At 39.3% G+C, this 12,610-nt stretch overlaps 1 protein-coding gene across 5 annotated transcripts in view; it reads left to right on the forward strand.

The window, feature by feature from the left end:
• CTDSPL (CTD small phosphatase like) overlaps positions 1–12,610 on the forward strand; it is an 84,963-nt gene that overhangs the window by 53,478 nt on the left and 18,875 nt on the right. For 2 of the 5 annotated variants that reach the window (XM_017828654.1, XM_017828656.1), the window contains exons 3-5: positions 425–457; positions 6,897–6,998; positions 11,637–11,693. In XM_017828654.1, the coding sequence (XP_017684143.1) occupies positions 425–457; positions 6,897–6,998; positions 11,637–11,693 (192 nt within the window). Of the gene's footprint in view, positions 1–424; positions 458–3,705; positions 3,760–6,896; positions 6,999–11,636; positions 11,694–12,610 lie in introns of all 5 variants that reach the window. The other 3 variants (XM_017828655.1, XM_017828658.1, XM_017828653.1) reach the window with 2 other exon arrangements.

Raw genomic sequence — 12,610 nt, forward strand, 5'->3', positions numbered from 1 at the left:
TGTTTTTTCTGAGTCAGCTGTCTCAAGTGAAGTTCAGTTCAAGGAGTGGGTTTCTGCCCTGCTACCAAGGTCTGGCTCAGCCTCTTGCTGCTGCAGTGAAAACTGACAAATATACCCGTTAGTAGATCTTAAAGCTGAAAAAGTTACAGTAAATACAGGTACTTTCTAATTGCCATCTCTTATTAATCATAGCATGGGTTTTACCAGTCCAGTCTCCTAAAAATCATAAATACCAGTGTACTAACAGATCATTCCAGCAACTAAAATGCAAGACCTTGTTTTTATTTTTTTTACCCTGGTTTCTTGAATACTTTGAACTTTTGGTTTAAAATGTTTGAGTGCTACATTTACTGCTCCAGACCTTTGTTCTACCCTTTAAAAGCCATTACCCTTACAGTGATTTTTTTTTTTTCTTTTTCCCCAGGGTGACCAGATGCAGGTCATGCCTATACCAAGTGTATGTATTTTTATCCCTTTTTCTTTTAATAATTTTCATAACTTTTGCTTTGTTTCATCTTATGTTGCAGTCTAACAGGTCTGTTTTGTGTTGCATGTTAACAAAAGGATTTTATGTTCTGTCTGTGATGTTGTATACTCAGAGATGAATTGAACTGCACGTGTTCCACAGGGACTAAAAGAAGAGTTTGGGTTTTATGTGGATTTCATCTGAATTTTTACCATTTTGGAAACGCTTGAAGTGCTCTAAAAGTTGAAGTTACTTATTTTAATAGAGGCAAAAGGTGACTCATCACCACTATGTGAGACACAGTTACAAAAACCTTTTCCTCTCATTTTTCCCAATATTCCAGTTGAAAGGAAGAGTTAGAAACTGTGAAACTTATTTGAAACAAGTCACTTCAGGAAAACAGAGTACACTGACTAGAGCTGCATTACTGCCCTTGTTTGAGATGATGCTCTTGATATCAGCTGCTGTTTTATGGGCCTTAGTATTTCTGTTTATCTTGCCTGGATTAAACTTGGAATGCTGTTTGGCATCTGAATTATTTCTCAAGGCTAAATAAAAGGAAGGGAAAAAAAGAAGTTCTTCGAACTGAAGCTTTTAATTTAATTAGTTTTAACCTTTTTTGGTCAAAAAGCTGCTCTTTTTTGCCTTTTTTTTTAATGAGGTTGAAGGCTTAGGCTTTGTAAATCTGAAAATACTTTTTTTTTTTTTTTTAGCTCGTTTGCTGTTTATAATACTTTATTATGCAGAGTTTCCCAGAAAATAGCAGTGCTGATGTGCTGAGTTACTGACCCAGCCCTCTAGTTTGAGATATTTGGTAGCCTTTAAAGACCTGGATACTCCCCAAGATACCATTTTTTTTCTTCTTTCCCTTCCTTCTCACGTAGCCCAACATTACAAAACCCCCTGTAAGAACCCTGTCCATGCTGCAGAGCAGAAGTGTCAGGAGCTCGCTGTGACTGTGCACATCTTCCCTCTCTCACCAGTTTTTCTTGGATTTAGGAACTGTTGGGAATTACTTTTTGTTGCTTACCTGGTATTTCTCATATGGCTCATGCATAGATTTGTGTGTCTGAATACACACACATGTACACGCATGGAATTTATCTGTATGCAAGTCTAGAAATAGAAGAGTTTGGATGGATGAAAATACAGATTCCTGAATTACTTTTCTTTTTACATACCTGCCAAATTCAGTTAGGTGACTGTTGTTGCTCTGCTGGTAGTTATTTGAACACGAAACATGTTCTGGCTGTGCTCTGACCTGGAATAAAATCTTTGCTAAGAGTGAGCGTAGGTATTAACAGAAAAAGAATTCAAAGAGAACAAAATTTTGAAATAATAAATGAGTACAGCTCTGACAGGTACAGCAGTGAAATGAGGTGCTTTGTTAGGACATTGTCTTTGCAGTGTTAGATTTGGGTACTGGTAGGGAAATGAATGATTCAAGAAGGGATTTCTTTTTTTTCCTCCTTTTTTTTTTTTTTTTAAGCTCAACTGTAATTTTGCTGACCTATATTCCCAGCACTTTAATAAGGCAGTAAAATTAACTTATCTCTGCAGTCGTGACGTAGAGTTCTCAGCGAGCAGGTGACTTTAAAACACACTAATTCCCCTTCCCTGGTGCCATCTGATGCTCCTTCCAGCAGGACATTGGGAGTGTTGTCAAGCAACCATTGCCCGCGGGCAGTTGTGTGACATTTACTCTCCAGTATCACAGTGCTCCTGGCTGTCAGACAGGGCCCAGCCAGCATTAGTGTGTCATCATCTAAATAAAGGCACAAGTGAGCTGCACGTGGAGAAAGTGGTAGGAAAGAAAATGCAACGTTATGTTAGGAAAAAAAACACCTAAAATTAGTGTTTCTCTGCCAGTCTTCCAAGGGCTGTTTGTCCAGAGGGTCCCTCTGAGACAAATCTGAACTGTGTGTTTGAGACCCATTAAGGCAGAAGTTCTTGATGCTCTGCTACATAGAGGTGAGAACTGGGCTGTTTGAACTGTATGGCTCCTACAAACCAGGAGGAAAATCTTCTAAACACAGAGTGAGCTTGGTCACAATTAAGTGGACATTTACTTTTTACGAGGCTCGTTGAGAATGTCATCACTTCAAGTGCTTAGAGAACCCCTTAGTGACTCTGAAAAGTGCTCTGTCCACTCCCCCCACTCAATAAACTTTCAGGTGGAAACCTCCAGTCAAAATAGGAGGATTTTTGGAGCTTTATAATGCCTGTATAAAACCTGGCTGTCTGCTGAGATCACCTGTTTGAAAGCTTCCATTGCTTTATGTGCGTTTTGTGTTGCTTTTCGATGCATTTATATGTGCAATGCAGTGAAAGAGATCTTCTGCTAAGCAGATTTGTCCTGTATTAATTGCAATTAATTTAAAGTTAATTGAGTTAATATGGATTTTTTGCTTGGTTATTGATAGAGGTAACTGCTGAGGAAGAAACATTCCAGGTTTAGATGAGGTTCTTCAGAAAAATAGAACCAGCATTACTTTGGGGGTTTTTAAAATATGAACTTCATCCTGTTTGTATCTCATATAATCATACAATGGTTTGGGTTGGAAGGGACTTTAAAGGTGATCTAGTTCCAACCCCTAAATCAAAGTAGACCCATAGCAGCTTTGTTGTTTTTAATTCTTTTGAACAAAGAGGTAGATGGAAATACAAAACCACACTCGTGCAACATCCTGAATAGTTGTTCAGTATAAAATACCACTGGTAAGGAGTGGTACCAGAATTATCCCTCAGAATCCCTGCAGAAGTTAAATCTTATCACTGGGATTTTCACTTGTCCTCACATACATTTAGACGACTCCTCGTTATAACTTACAGAAGAAATTTTGGGAACTGCCTGTTCCATAACAGGAGCTGGCATCTCCTGGCAGCTGTGTTCTAAGTAGAAATCATTTATCTTCTGTAAGAGTATTTCTCTGTGTAATTGCTGGGAGAAGCTGTTAGCTCTGTGGAGGGCAACCCAGAGTGTGAGTTGAAGGGACCACGAACAGTGAATTAGTGTGCTGCACTTAGGCTCGACAGCATTGCCAGTGTAGGAAACAAAAAAGGGCTTATTAATTCTGATACTTGTCTCTGTGGGAAATATGGGCCTACAGGGAAGAAAGCTGATGATTGTTTTATACAGTAAATTTCTGAAAGATTTGTGTTGACCAGCTGTTTATGCTTCAACCAAAAGTCCTGTTCTCTTGCCACCACCACCCCCTTTTTTTTTTTTTTTTTCTTAGGGAATATACTATTTCCACGGGACTGAAGCAGTGCAGCAGTCGTTTCACTACAAGGTCTGTTGAGCTGATCAGCCATGAGACCTGGCTGGAATGCATAAATCCCAAACAGTGACTAGTTTAACTTGTATACAATTTATGTCTTGTTGGAATTGAAGACCAAGCTAGGACTTAACAGTACTGAGAGACCACGTGTTATTTTTCTGCTGAGTTCTGTGGAAGTCTGCAGCCTTTCAGAGAGTATTGCATAGTAAATATGAGTTGCTGTTAGCCACTATTAAATAATCCTAATCATCTTAGATGTCTTTAAAGCTACTATGTGGGGAAAAAAAAAAAAGAAATTATAAAAGATCCATAACTATTAACTATGGTGGAAATCTGGTAATTAGAACTCTTCTTGGATATGTCTCTGTTAATGAAGAAATTAAAATACAGTGTTGAGTAATGCTTGTTTCTGCCTCAAAGCTTTGCTACTCTTGGCATGTGGAAATTCCTTTAGATCAGAAAGCTTGAACAGCAAAACAAATGGACTGATACTTTACAAACAAATCCTTTAAGTTCCTGAAGCCTCAAAAATGTCATCCATGCTCCAGAGTCCTACACCAGCTATTTAGCAGCCTCACAACTTGTAGTGACTTCAGCTCCAGAATAGTTTCCTTATCCCTGTTAGATTATCAGGGGTGCAGATGTGTTTTCACAATTGAGGGCAACGGAGACACAGGTTGTGAAACAGAAACACATTTCTTTTGAACTTCAGATGTGTGAACTTAGGGAAGCTGGATCAGATCGAACCCAAGATGCCAAAGCTTGTAGGAGGGTTGGTGTTTCCCCAGGAAAAACCTTGAGGGTTAGTTTTGTTAGTTAAAGTTAGGTCAATACCTGCACATTATTTCTTAATGCAATACTGAAAAGGGAGAGAAACTCTTATCACTGCTTTTGAGAAAGCAGAGGGTGCAGGTGATTGAAGAAGATGGGCGTGGATTGTCTCAGATGCAGTCAAGAAATTCAGGTTATCAAGAGTTGAAGGTTCTCACGTTTTGTAGTCAGTCCCTGATAGATGTCCATCCTTTTCTTGATGACAGGCGTAACAGTTTCCAGATAAAAAACTAAAGATATCTTTGATAAGACAGTGCTCCTATTTTTCATAGCATAATTTTATATGGAAGAATATCTATTCCCATATATTTTTCATAGCTATAGGTATTTTCAGTTTGATAAAGAATTCATATAGCAGAAGGAATTTCTGGCTTTGAACTGCTGGTGCAGATTAATGTGGTCAAAAATTTGAACTAGATACAGTTCTAAGAGTACAAAAATGAACTGAACTATTATTTAAAAAGAAAAAAATATGCTTAAGGTTTCTTGGGATGTTCCTCCTTTTTTTTTGCATCTTCAAAGACAAGAAATCAGTATCAGAACACAGGTTCTGAAGATTATTGTCTTTAAATGGGTTGGATTTTTCTTTCAGTAACCTTTTGGTCTGTTCAGGTTGCAAATTTGGATCCTCCTTGCTGTGAAAAATTGAGGTGGGGTGCTAAATACCTTTCAGGCTTTGAAATCAAGAAGTGAGAAACTAAAATTTAGGTCTGGCCCTAGTTGCCAACAAGCAGAGCTAGAGCTGAAGCAGTTGTGGGACTGTCTGTATAACCTAGAAAGGCTGTCCTATAAATTTGAGCCTGGTTGGGTGACTGTGATGGATTGGGTCCATTACAGGCATTAGGCAGAAGTTGTTTTTTTCTTGAAGGTTGTTGTTAGATTTGTGCTGAGAGAAAATGTGTTGAGACAAGTTGCTTGTACGCAAGGCAGCTTCCAGTTTGGTAGCTGAAGGAACTGTTGTCGTCATTAATTGTAAGGAACTAAATCAATTGCATTGAACACTCCTAAAAATGCCCCAAGAACTTCTGTTTTAGCTAAAGACACCTATTTAAGTCCAGAATCTCATTTGTTAGGTGCTTCCTCTAAACAAGAACTTATTAGGCAGCATTAGCCAGTATCTGTCAACTTAAGACAAGGTCTGAATTCAGTCAGTGGTTGATGATCTGTCCTGGCAGCCAGAGGGTGTGTGGAGGTGTCTGACTCAACCTGTGTGTCACCTGCACAGGGGTGGCCTCAGATCCCTGCCAGCACCTCTCCAAAGGGCTGCTGAAAGGAACAAAACCATGATAGATGCATCCTTACACTGCATGAACAGATAAAAAGATAGCAAAAGAATGAAGTTAGAGTTCTGTACCCAATTCTAAATTAATTTAATTTCCTCTCAGGCTTGAGCTTCTCCCTGTTGACACTTTTCCATAAAGCTAATCCTTTCCCTTCATCAAAAAAAACCTTCTTTGAGAGGCAGCAGTGTTTCAGCTCCAAATGGAAGCGTTCTCTCCCACTTCTGTTATTTCAGGAAGTATCCAGTACCAAAATCTAAAGTAACCATAATTTTATTGCTAACTGGGGTGTTAAAGTGGGAAATGAGCAATCCAAAGACTATGAGATTTTCTGCATTGCTTTCAGAAAAATTGTCAATTCAAGGAATTGGTACCATTTTTCAGAAAGGGCAGCATGCTGTACAAGAGCCTAGTTTAGGTTCTTTACTGCAGTTTTAATGCCTTGACTGGGAGCATAATCCACATGAAATTTGGTCAGTGCCCTCACAGGTGGTGCAAATGAAAGTGAAGACATGTCCCAGAAGATAAAAATTAATAATGCTGTCTCCCTTCAGGATGGATTCCTCCACTTTAGCACCTTTCCTGGCAAACAGAAATAACGATTTGTGTAAATGTCCCTCAGCCTGATATGGCTGGAAATGGCATTGTTGGGAATAGGGATAACAACAGCAACCAAAACCAGGCATTAGGGAAGGGGTCACTACAAAAAGATGTTTTTGTATCAAATGTCTTATTTCTCCCTGGGTTTTCTTAGCTAGTGATGATGTTTTACCACTTTCATTTCCAGTGCTTTGGAGGTCATTCCAAACAAGCCTCTCATTTAAAAAATAATATTAAAAAAGTCTGTATGGGTACTGCAATTGCATGAGCCATTAATTTCCATATGTGTACTTGAGATGATCCCAGAAAAGCATTGAATTTCAAGTCATGTATTCCAGCTCCCAGTAATTGCTAGAATAGTAATGTTGACAGAAGAGTGCCCCTTGGATAGAGGTTTTACTTTTTTTTGTTGTCTTCCTCTTGTCTTTGTGTTTTTAGCCACCAGCTAAATACCTCCTGCCAGAACTGACAGCATCAGACTATGGGAAGAAGTGTGTGGTCATTGATTTAGATGAAACTTTAGTGCACAGTTCATTTAAGGTAAGTAAATTCAAAAGTGATCTCTTGCAGCTTTAATCTGTCAGTGAATGCTGCAGGAACTGTTAAGCCTCTTAACACTTGAACTCGTCTTACAGGCTCTCCCAGGATGCCTGGGAGTTCTCATTGCTGCTCCTATGGTTATTCATCCTAATTTAGCTGTAAGGGGAGGGACACACACATATTGTTTTTTATGTTTTGACTCTGAGACAGTCACATTGGCTGCAACAAGGCCTGGAAGAGGTATTGACTTCATGGCTTTAAGTATTTCAGCAAGAACCTGTATTTTAACAGATACAAAATGTGTTGCTATGGAAATATGGGTTTGATATTTAGTTTTCAGAGCAAGAAAGCAAATACCATTTAGTTGTTGCTCTTGAGTCAGTCACCTTTGAGAAGCAACTCTTATAACCCCTCAGATTTCAGCATGTGGTGGAAGTAGAGGTATTTTTCGATTGTTTAAGTAGTGCTGAAATTGGGAGACTTCAGAAATAATCCGTTGGCTCAGAGTACTGACAACATTTCTGATTAGCAAAGATAATACATGATAAAGCATCTGCTGGTTTTATACATTGATTGGAGAATTTATGAGAATTAATAGTTACCTTACTACTGGCAAACTAAAATTACTACCTTTATATTCTTCTAGTTGTTGCACTCCGTTTTTCACTGCTGGCTTAAACACCACTTTTTAATCCTTCACTAGTTAGTTGCCAGCATTTAAAATGCAAACTGTAATTCATGCTGTGGTTAGAATTTGGCAACAGGCTGTCTTTGTTGGCTTAAAGAAAACCTTATATGGAGATATTAGAACAAATACTCCTCTGCCTCAAACTGAAATTAAGATTTTTCTCTGTCTTTATTGTGCCTGATGGTATATAACAGTTTATGGTGGTGCACAGGAACCCCTCAACCTCAGTGCCAGATTTGTCTTCTATACCCAGACTGAGTTTGCACTGGGGAGTTTTTAAGGGAGATGAGAAACACAGCTGGATTGGGAAGGGGGGAACCATGCCTTCCCATTTTACCAAAAATCTAAAGTAGGGAGGGAAAGCTGAATAAAAATCTAAATTTATATAATAATAATGATAATGAAGTTTTAGGCTTAGTGTTATCTGAAAGGTAGAAATACAGGTTTGCTTTCTGAATGCTGTGGGTTAACATTCAAATTATATTTAATGGGCATTTAAATGATATTAAATAGATATTTAAAAAAATTAAACTATTATTCTACTTAATGATGAGCACTGAATAATTTTTTGTGTTAGGAAAAGAAAACTGTTCCGTTTTTGTGTGAGGTCAGTAGTGTTAGGCAGATGTTGGAGTTTCTGCAGTAGTAGCCTTATGGTTACAAAGGTGTTATCTTAATATAAAACCCTGTGAGGGGGGTGTGTAAGAGAAAACCAAGTGTTGGAGGAAATGGCTTTAATTGTTCAGTGGCTGGCACTGTCCAGTGGTGCTGTTTGGGTTTTGTTTCAGAAAGGGAAATACTTCAACTGAATCAAGACCATTAATTATCATCAAAAATAATATGTTCCAGCAGAGCAGGGTTTGAACCCCTCTGTGCACCCTGCTCTGCCTGGATAATCAAGTTACTTCTGCAATTTCTTTTAGTTTGTGGGGGTCTGGGGGTATTTTTGGTGGGTTTTTTTTCATTAAAACACGTCTGCTCTAACCAAGCAGGTCCCCACTTAAAAGCTGGAAAAGCATACATAAATTTGTGATTTTTAGTACCAAAAAGGGTTTATTTAGAACACCTGATACTTCAGAATTCGTAATTCTGTTATGAAATGGGCTTCATATTTCAAATGCAGATTACATGTTTTTTTAACGCAAACAGAGAGGCAGAATATTTAAAGTGCTCTTTTATGAAAGCAGCAACATCTGAAGGAGGGTAATTCTCATCTGTTTTATGCCCCTGCATATTTGGGAAGCTTTAAGGAGGTACTAGTCTTTCATGTTAGGTGCATATTAAAGGAATAAAGTTTGGGGTTCCTTGGCAAGAGTAAAAAAGGAATAGATAGACAGGATAGTTATCGTTCCCATCGTAGAAACAATAATAGAAGCAAAAATAATAAATTTTTAAATCAAGGAGATGTAAACACGGTTTTGTGTAAAATGTATTAAACCACATGCAAGTCTGGAATGCGGTCGTATTCAAAACTGGCTGTGAAACACTCTCAGAGCATTTAAAATGCTGACTTCTTATTAAAACAGAAGCAGTTCTAACTGAAGATTTTCAGTGGAAATACGTTGTCTCCTTTCGGGCTCTGTCTCTGTGGTTCCCGCTGGAGGCACGTACGTGCTTCGCGTGCACAACCCCAGAAACCTTCATCCAGCAAATTCTTGGAGACTTTCCTCCTCTCTCCCCACCATGAGAAAGCACAGAACCCCAGTCCATGCTCCCTTTCCTTATCACTTGTGCCAACAAGAAAACAACACAGTACCTGAAATTTAAGTGGAGGAAGCAGATACATAGTTGAGAGTGGTTTGGTCAGTGTTGCAGAGTCTAAGGGTGAGCTTTTATTTGTTAGGAAAAAAAATGGAAGTTGTTTAAACAGAATGTGCTTTTCTCTGACATCTGGTTGGTGTAGCTACTGTTAGGATTAAATTTTGTAAAAGCTGTAGTTTTATCAGTGGATTTCAAAACCTCAGTAGCTTGCAGTGACCTCTTCTTTTTCTGCTGCTGCAGAGTATTTCTCTTGCTTAAGGGAGTCATGCATATACAAATTCTTCAAGTGTGGGCAAGCCTCTTCAAAGTCTGCAGGGAGCTGGCACCCACTGGAAAACTGGTGGCTGAGGCTTATTGACAGTTCATTTGGGTTTCTTTTTGAGGTGAAGCCTCAGAACATTTTTGTGTACTTTTTCTGTGGCCGTTGGACATGCTGCAGAGTACCTTCTCTATCTGAGGGGCTCCATTTAGGGAACAGATGGAAGCCTCCCCTCTGTCTTTTCCCAGAGCAGAAAGGGGAAATTGCTCAGTGTCAGCTAAAAAAAAAAATAAAAAAAAAATCTGGATTGAACTGTGTGTATTTGAGGAAACCTTCAGGTTATACTCACACTGGGGTCATCGGCAGGGGAGAGTTTTCCAGCATCATCTGCTCCAGAGTCTGGTTGCCAATACTGGTTGGTCAGGATGAGTAGATTCCATGCAGCCTCTCCTTTGCCCTCTGACCCAGCACTTCCAGGTGTCAGATCAAGCCATCTTCCTCATTACTTTGCTCCTGAGAGAGGGTGTTGCCCTCCATAGAAATTCCTGCAGTCATTTTGCTCTCCTCATGGGAAGGTTTGTTCATAGTGCAGTGAGAATCTTGTTTCTCCAGGGAATGGGATCAAAGTGATGCTGTCAGGTTCATGCTGCAGGATTCTCTTTTCCCACCATTTTTCACAGAGCACCTGTTGAGGCTCACCAGTTTGTGATTTTCTCTTTACCTTGGCTGCTTCTCTGCTTTCTTGGCACCCCCTTTTCCCCCTGAGTGGGTCTGAAGTCTGTTTCTAGTCTCACAGATTCTTCAGGGGCGTCTTCTTGGTGGTTCCTGAGATCAGTCTGATCCAGAAAACCAGGTGGGAAGGTCTGTACAAGTGTAGTAGAGCTGAGTGAAGACGTTTTCCAGCCTTAGCTTAGTAACACCAGTTACCAGACTGCTCCCAGCCCTCGTTCTAGGCTCTTATCCATGGAGCATATTGTCTGTTAATCAGTCATGTTAAAATTGTATTTGGCAGCTCTGTCTCAGCCATTTCCAAGCTGCAGATGATGGAATGAGTTACAAGCTTCAGCCAGGCATGTTTACATGGCTACTTTTTTATCATGGACATAAAGCATGAGCTGTACCCAAGGCTTCTGCCAAGCTGGGTGTCCATTTGAACTAGTAAACATTGTTAGCAGCGTGTTCCCAACTACCACTGCTGTCTAGCCAAGATTAGATTATGTACTCTTAAACTGCCTACAAGGCCACTTTCCTGCTTTCCAAAGCAGTTTTACTTGACCAGCAGTTTTTCTCAGTAAGTCTTAAGAAATAAGTTGTGATTGACAGGCTAGAAAAGTGGATTCAAGGACTTGGGTACAGCGTGTCTGCTCTTCCCTTTGGAATTAAAGTGCAGTTTTACATGATTAAATTGATTGCTATTGGTTCTTGAAGTGTGGCATCTTGAGAATCAATTAGCTATACAACTTGAGTCTTGTTATATTCAGATATAACCATTAGGTATTACTGTTACCACTGTCTTTACTTTTAATTAATTACTGCTTGATGACCCAGAATAGAATATGTGAAGCACATAGCTGATTTTCTTGATTATCAAGTATCCACACAGACTTGATGGAAGAGTTTAGCCAAATAGATGTTTTCCTGGTAAACAGGCTCAGTGGTAGAGGGGGTTATTCAGGCAGTGAAGTGTATTACGTTGTATGAAGCTCCAAAATATGAGAGAAGAGGGAATTGCAGCATCCAGGAATACAACTGTGAGGCTTCTGACTTGTGTGTGTGAAGAACACACACAGAGTGAATTTGTACAGTCAGTAATGCTTATTAACTTGTTCCTGAGGAGTAGGTGCTCTTCCCTTTTACAGCTCTGAAATTCTCCCTCCAATGATCGGGTTTTTAATGTTAATGTTGGTTGTTTCCTTGTCATTCTTTCCAGCCAATTAGCAATGCTGATTTCATCGTTCCTGTCGAAATCGATGGAACCATACATCAGGTAAGTGCTGTTGTTCCTTCAGCATCGTGTCCTGAGTGTCCCAGAGTGTTCTCTTCCTGCATTTGCTGCTTTGCATTCAGTAACTTTGGCAAAACACGGAAACTGTGTATTCTGGAATGTACCATCCAGAAAGGCATCCCTGTTTGATCAGGTGGAATCTCTGTCTCAGGACTTCAGTACTTGACTCTTTGTCAATTTTAAAACATTTTCAAACAGCAGATGATCTAAGAATGGGGTTTCAAACATGACTAGAACCCAGAAAAAGCTACTTGAATACTGCATTTCTCATTCCTTCCAAGGCAAACAGGACATAAGTTGGCTTTAATGTCTTTTGGTAGCTCATATGGACCAAACTTTACAAAGGTAGTAAGGAAGAACAGACATTCCTCAGGTTTTTGTGGCAGTCTGTGTTTAATTCCTGTCCCCTTTTATACCTGTAAGTAACAAAAGTTCCTCTGATAGGAGGTTTTTTTTATATACTTCAGCATATTTTAAAAGGTCTGGACAAAATTGCGAGGAGACTAATTTTTATGTCTTACTCTTTAAGAACTTCACTTATGGCTCTGAGAAATGGTTTTCAGTAAATGCAAAACTCCCATAATTTGAAAATCAATCCCCCTTCATGTATTTTAGCTTGGTCTTTAATCAGGAGTCTTTTCTGAAACCCCCGAATGAGAGAAATTACAGAGCCATAAATTTTCCTCTTCAGACAGACATTGAAGTTCTTGCTGGAGATGAGTTAAACAGGTTAATTTGAAGTTGAGCCTTTCTGATACGTGAACCTTGCAAATTGTTTGAAGCATCTTCTCTGCCGGGTGTTGTAGGTTACAGATAATGCAGTCATTGAGTTGCAAATCTTCCCTGGATGTGATTTGATGGAGGTTTTTAAGAACTTTAATTGTGGAAATGTTGGGGGG

The sequence above is a fragment of the Lepidothrix coronata genome, unplaced genomic scaffold, assembly GCF_001604755.1.
Source record: "Lepidothrix coronata isolate B3197 unplaced genomic scaffold, Lepidothrix_coronata-1.0 Scaffold151, whole genome shotgun sequence".
NCBI lineage: Eukaryota > Metazoa > Chordata > Aves > Passeriformes > Pipridae > Lepidothrix > Lepidothrix coronata.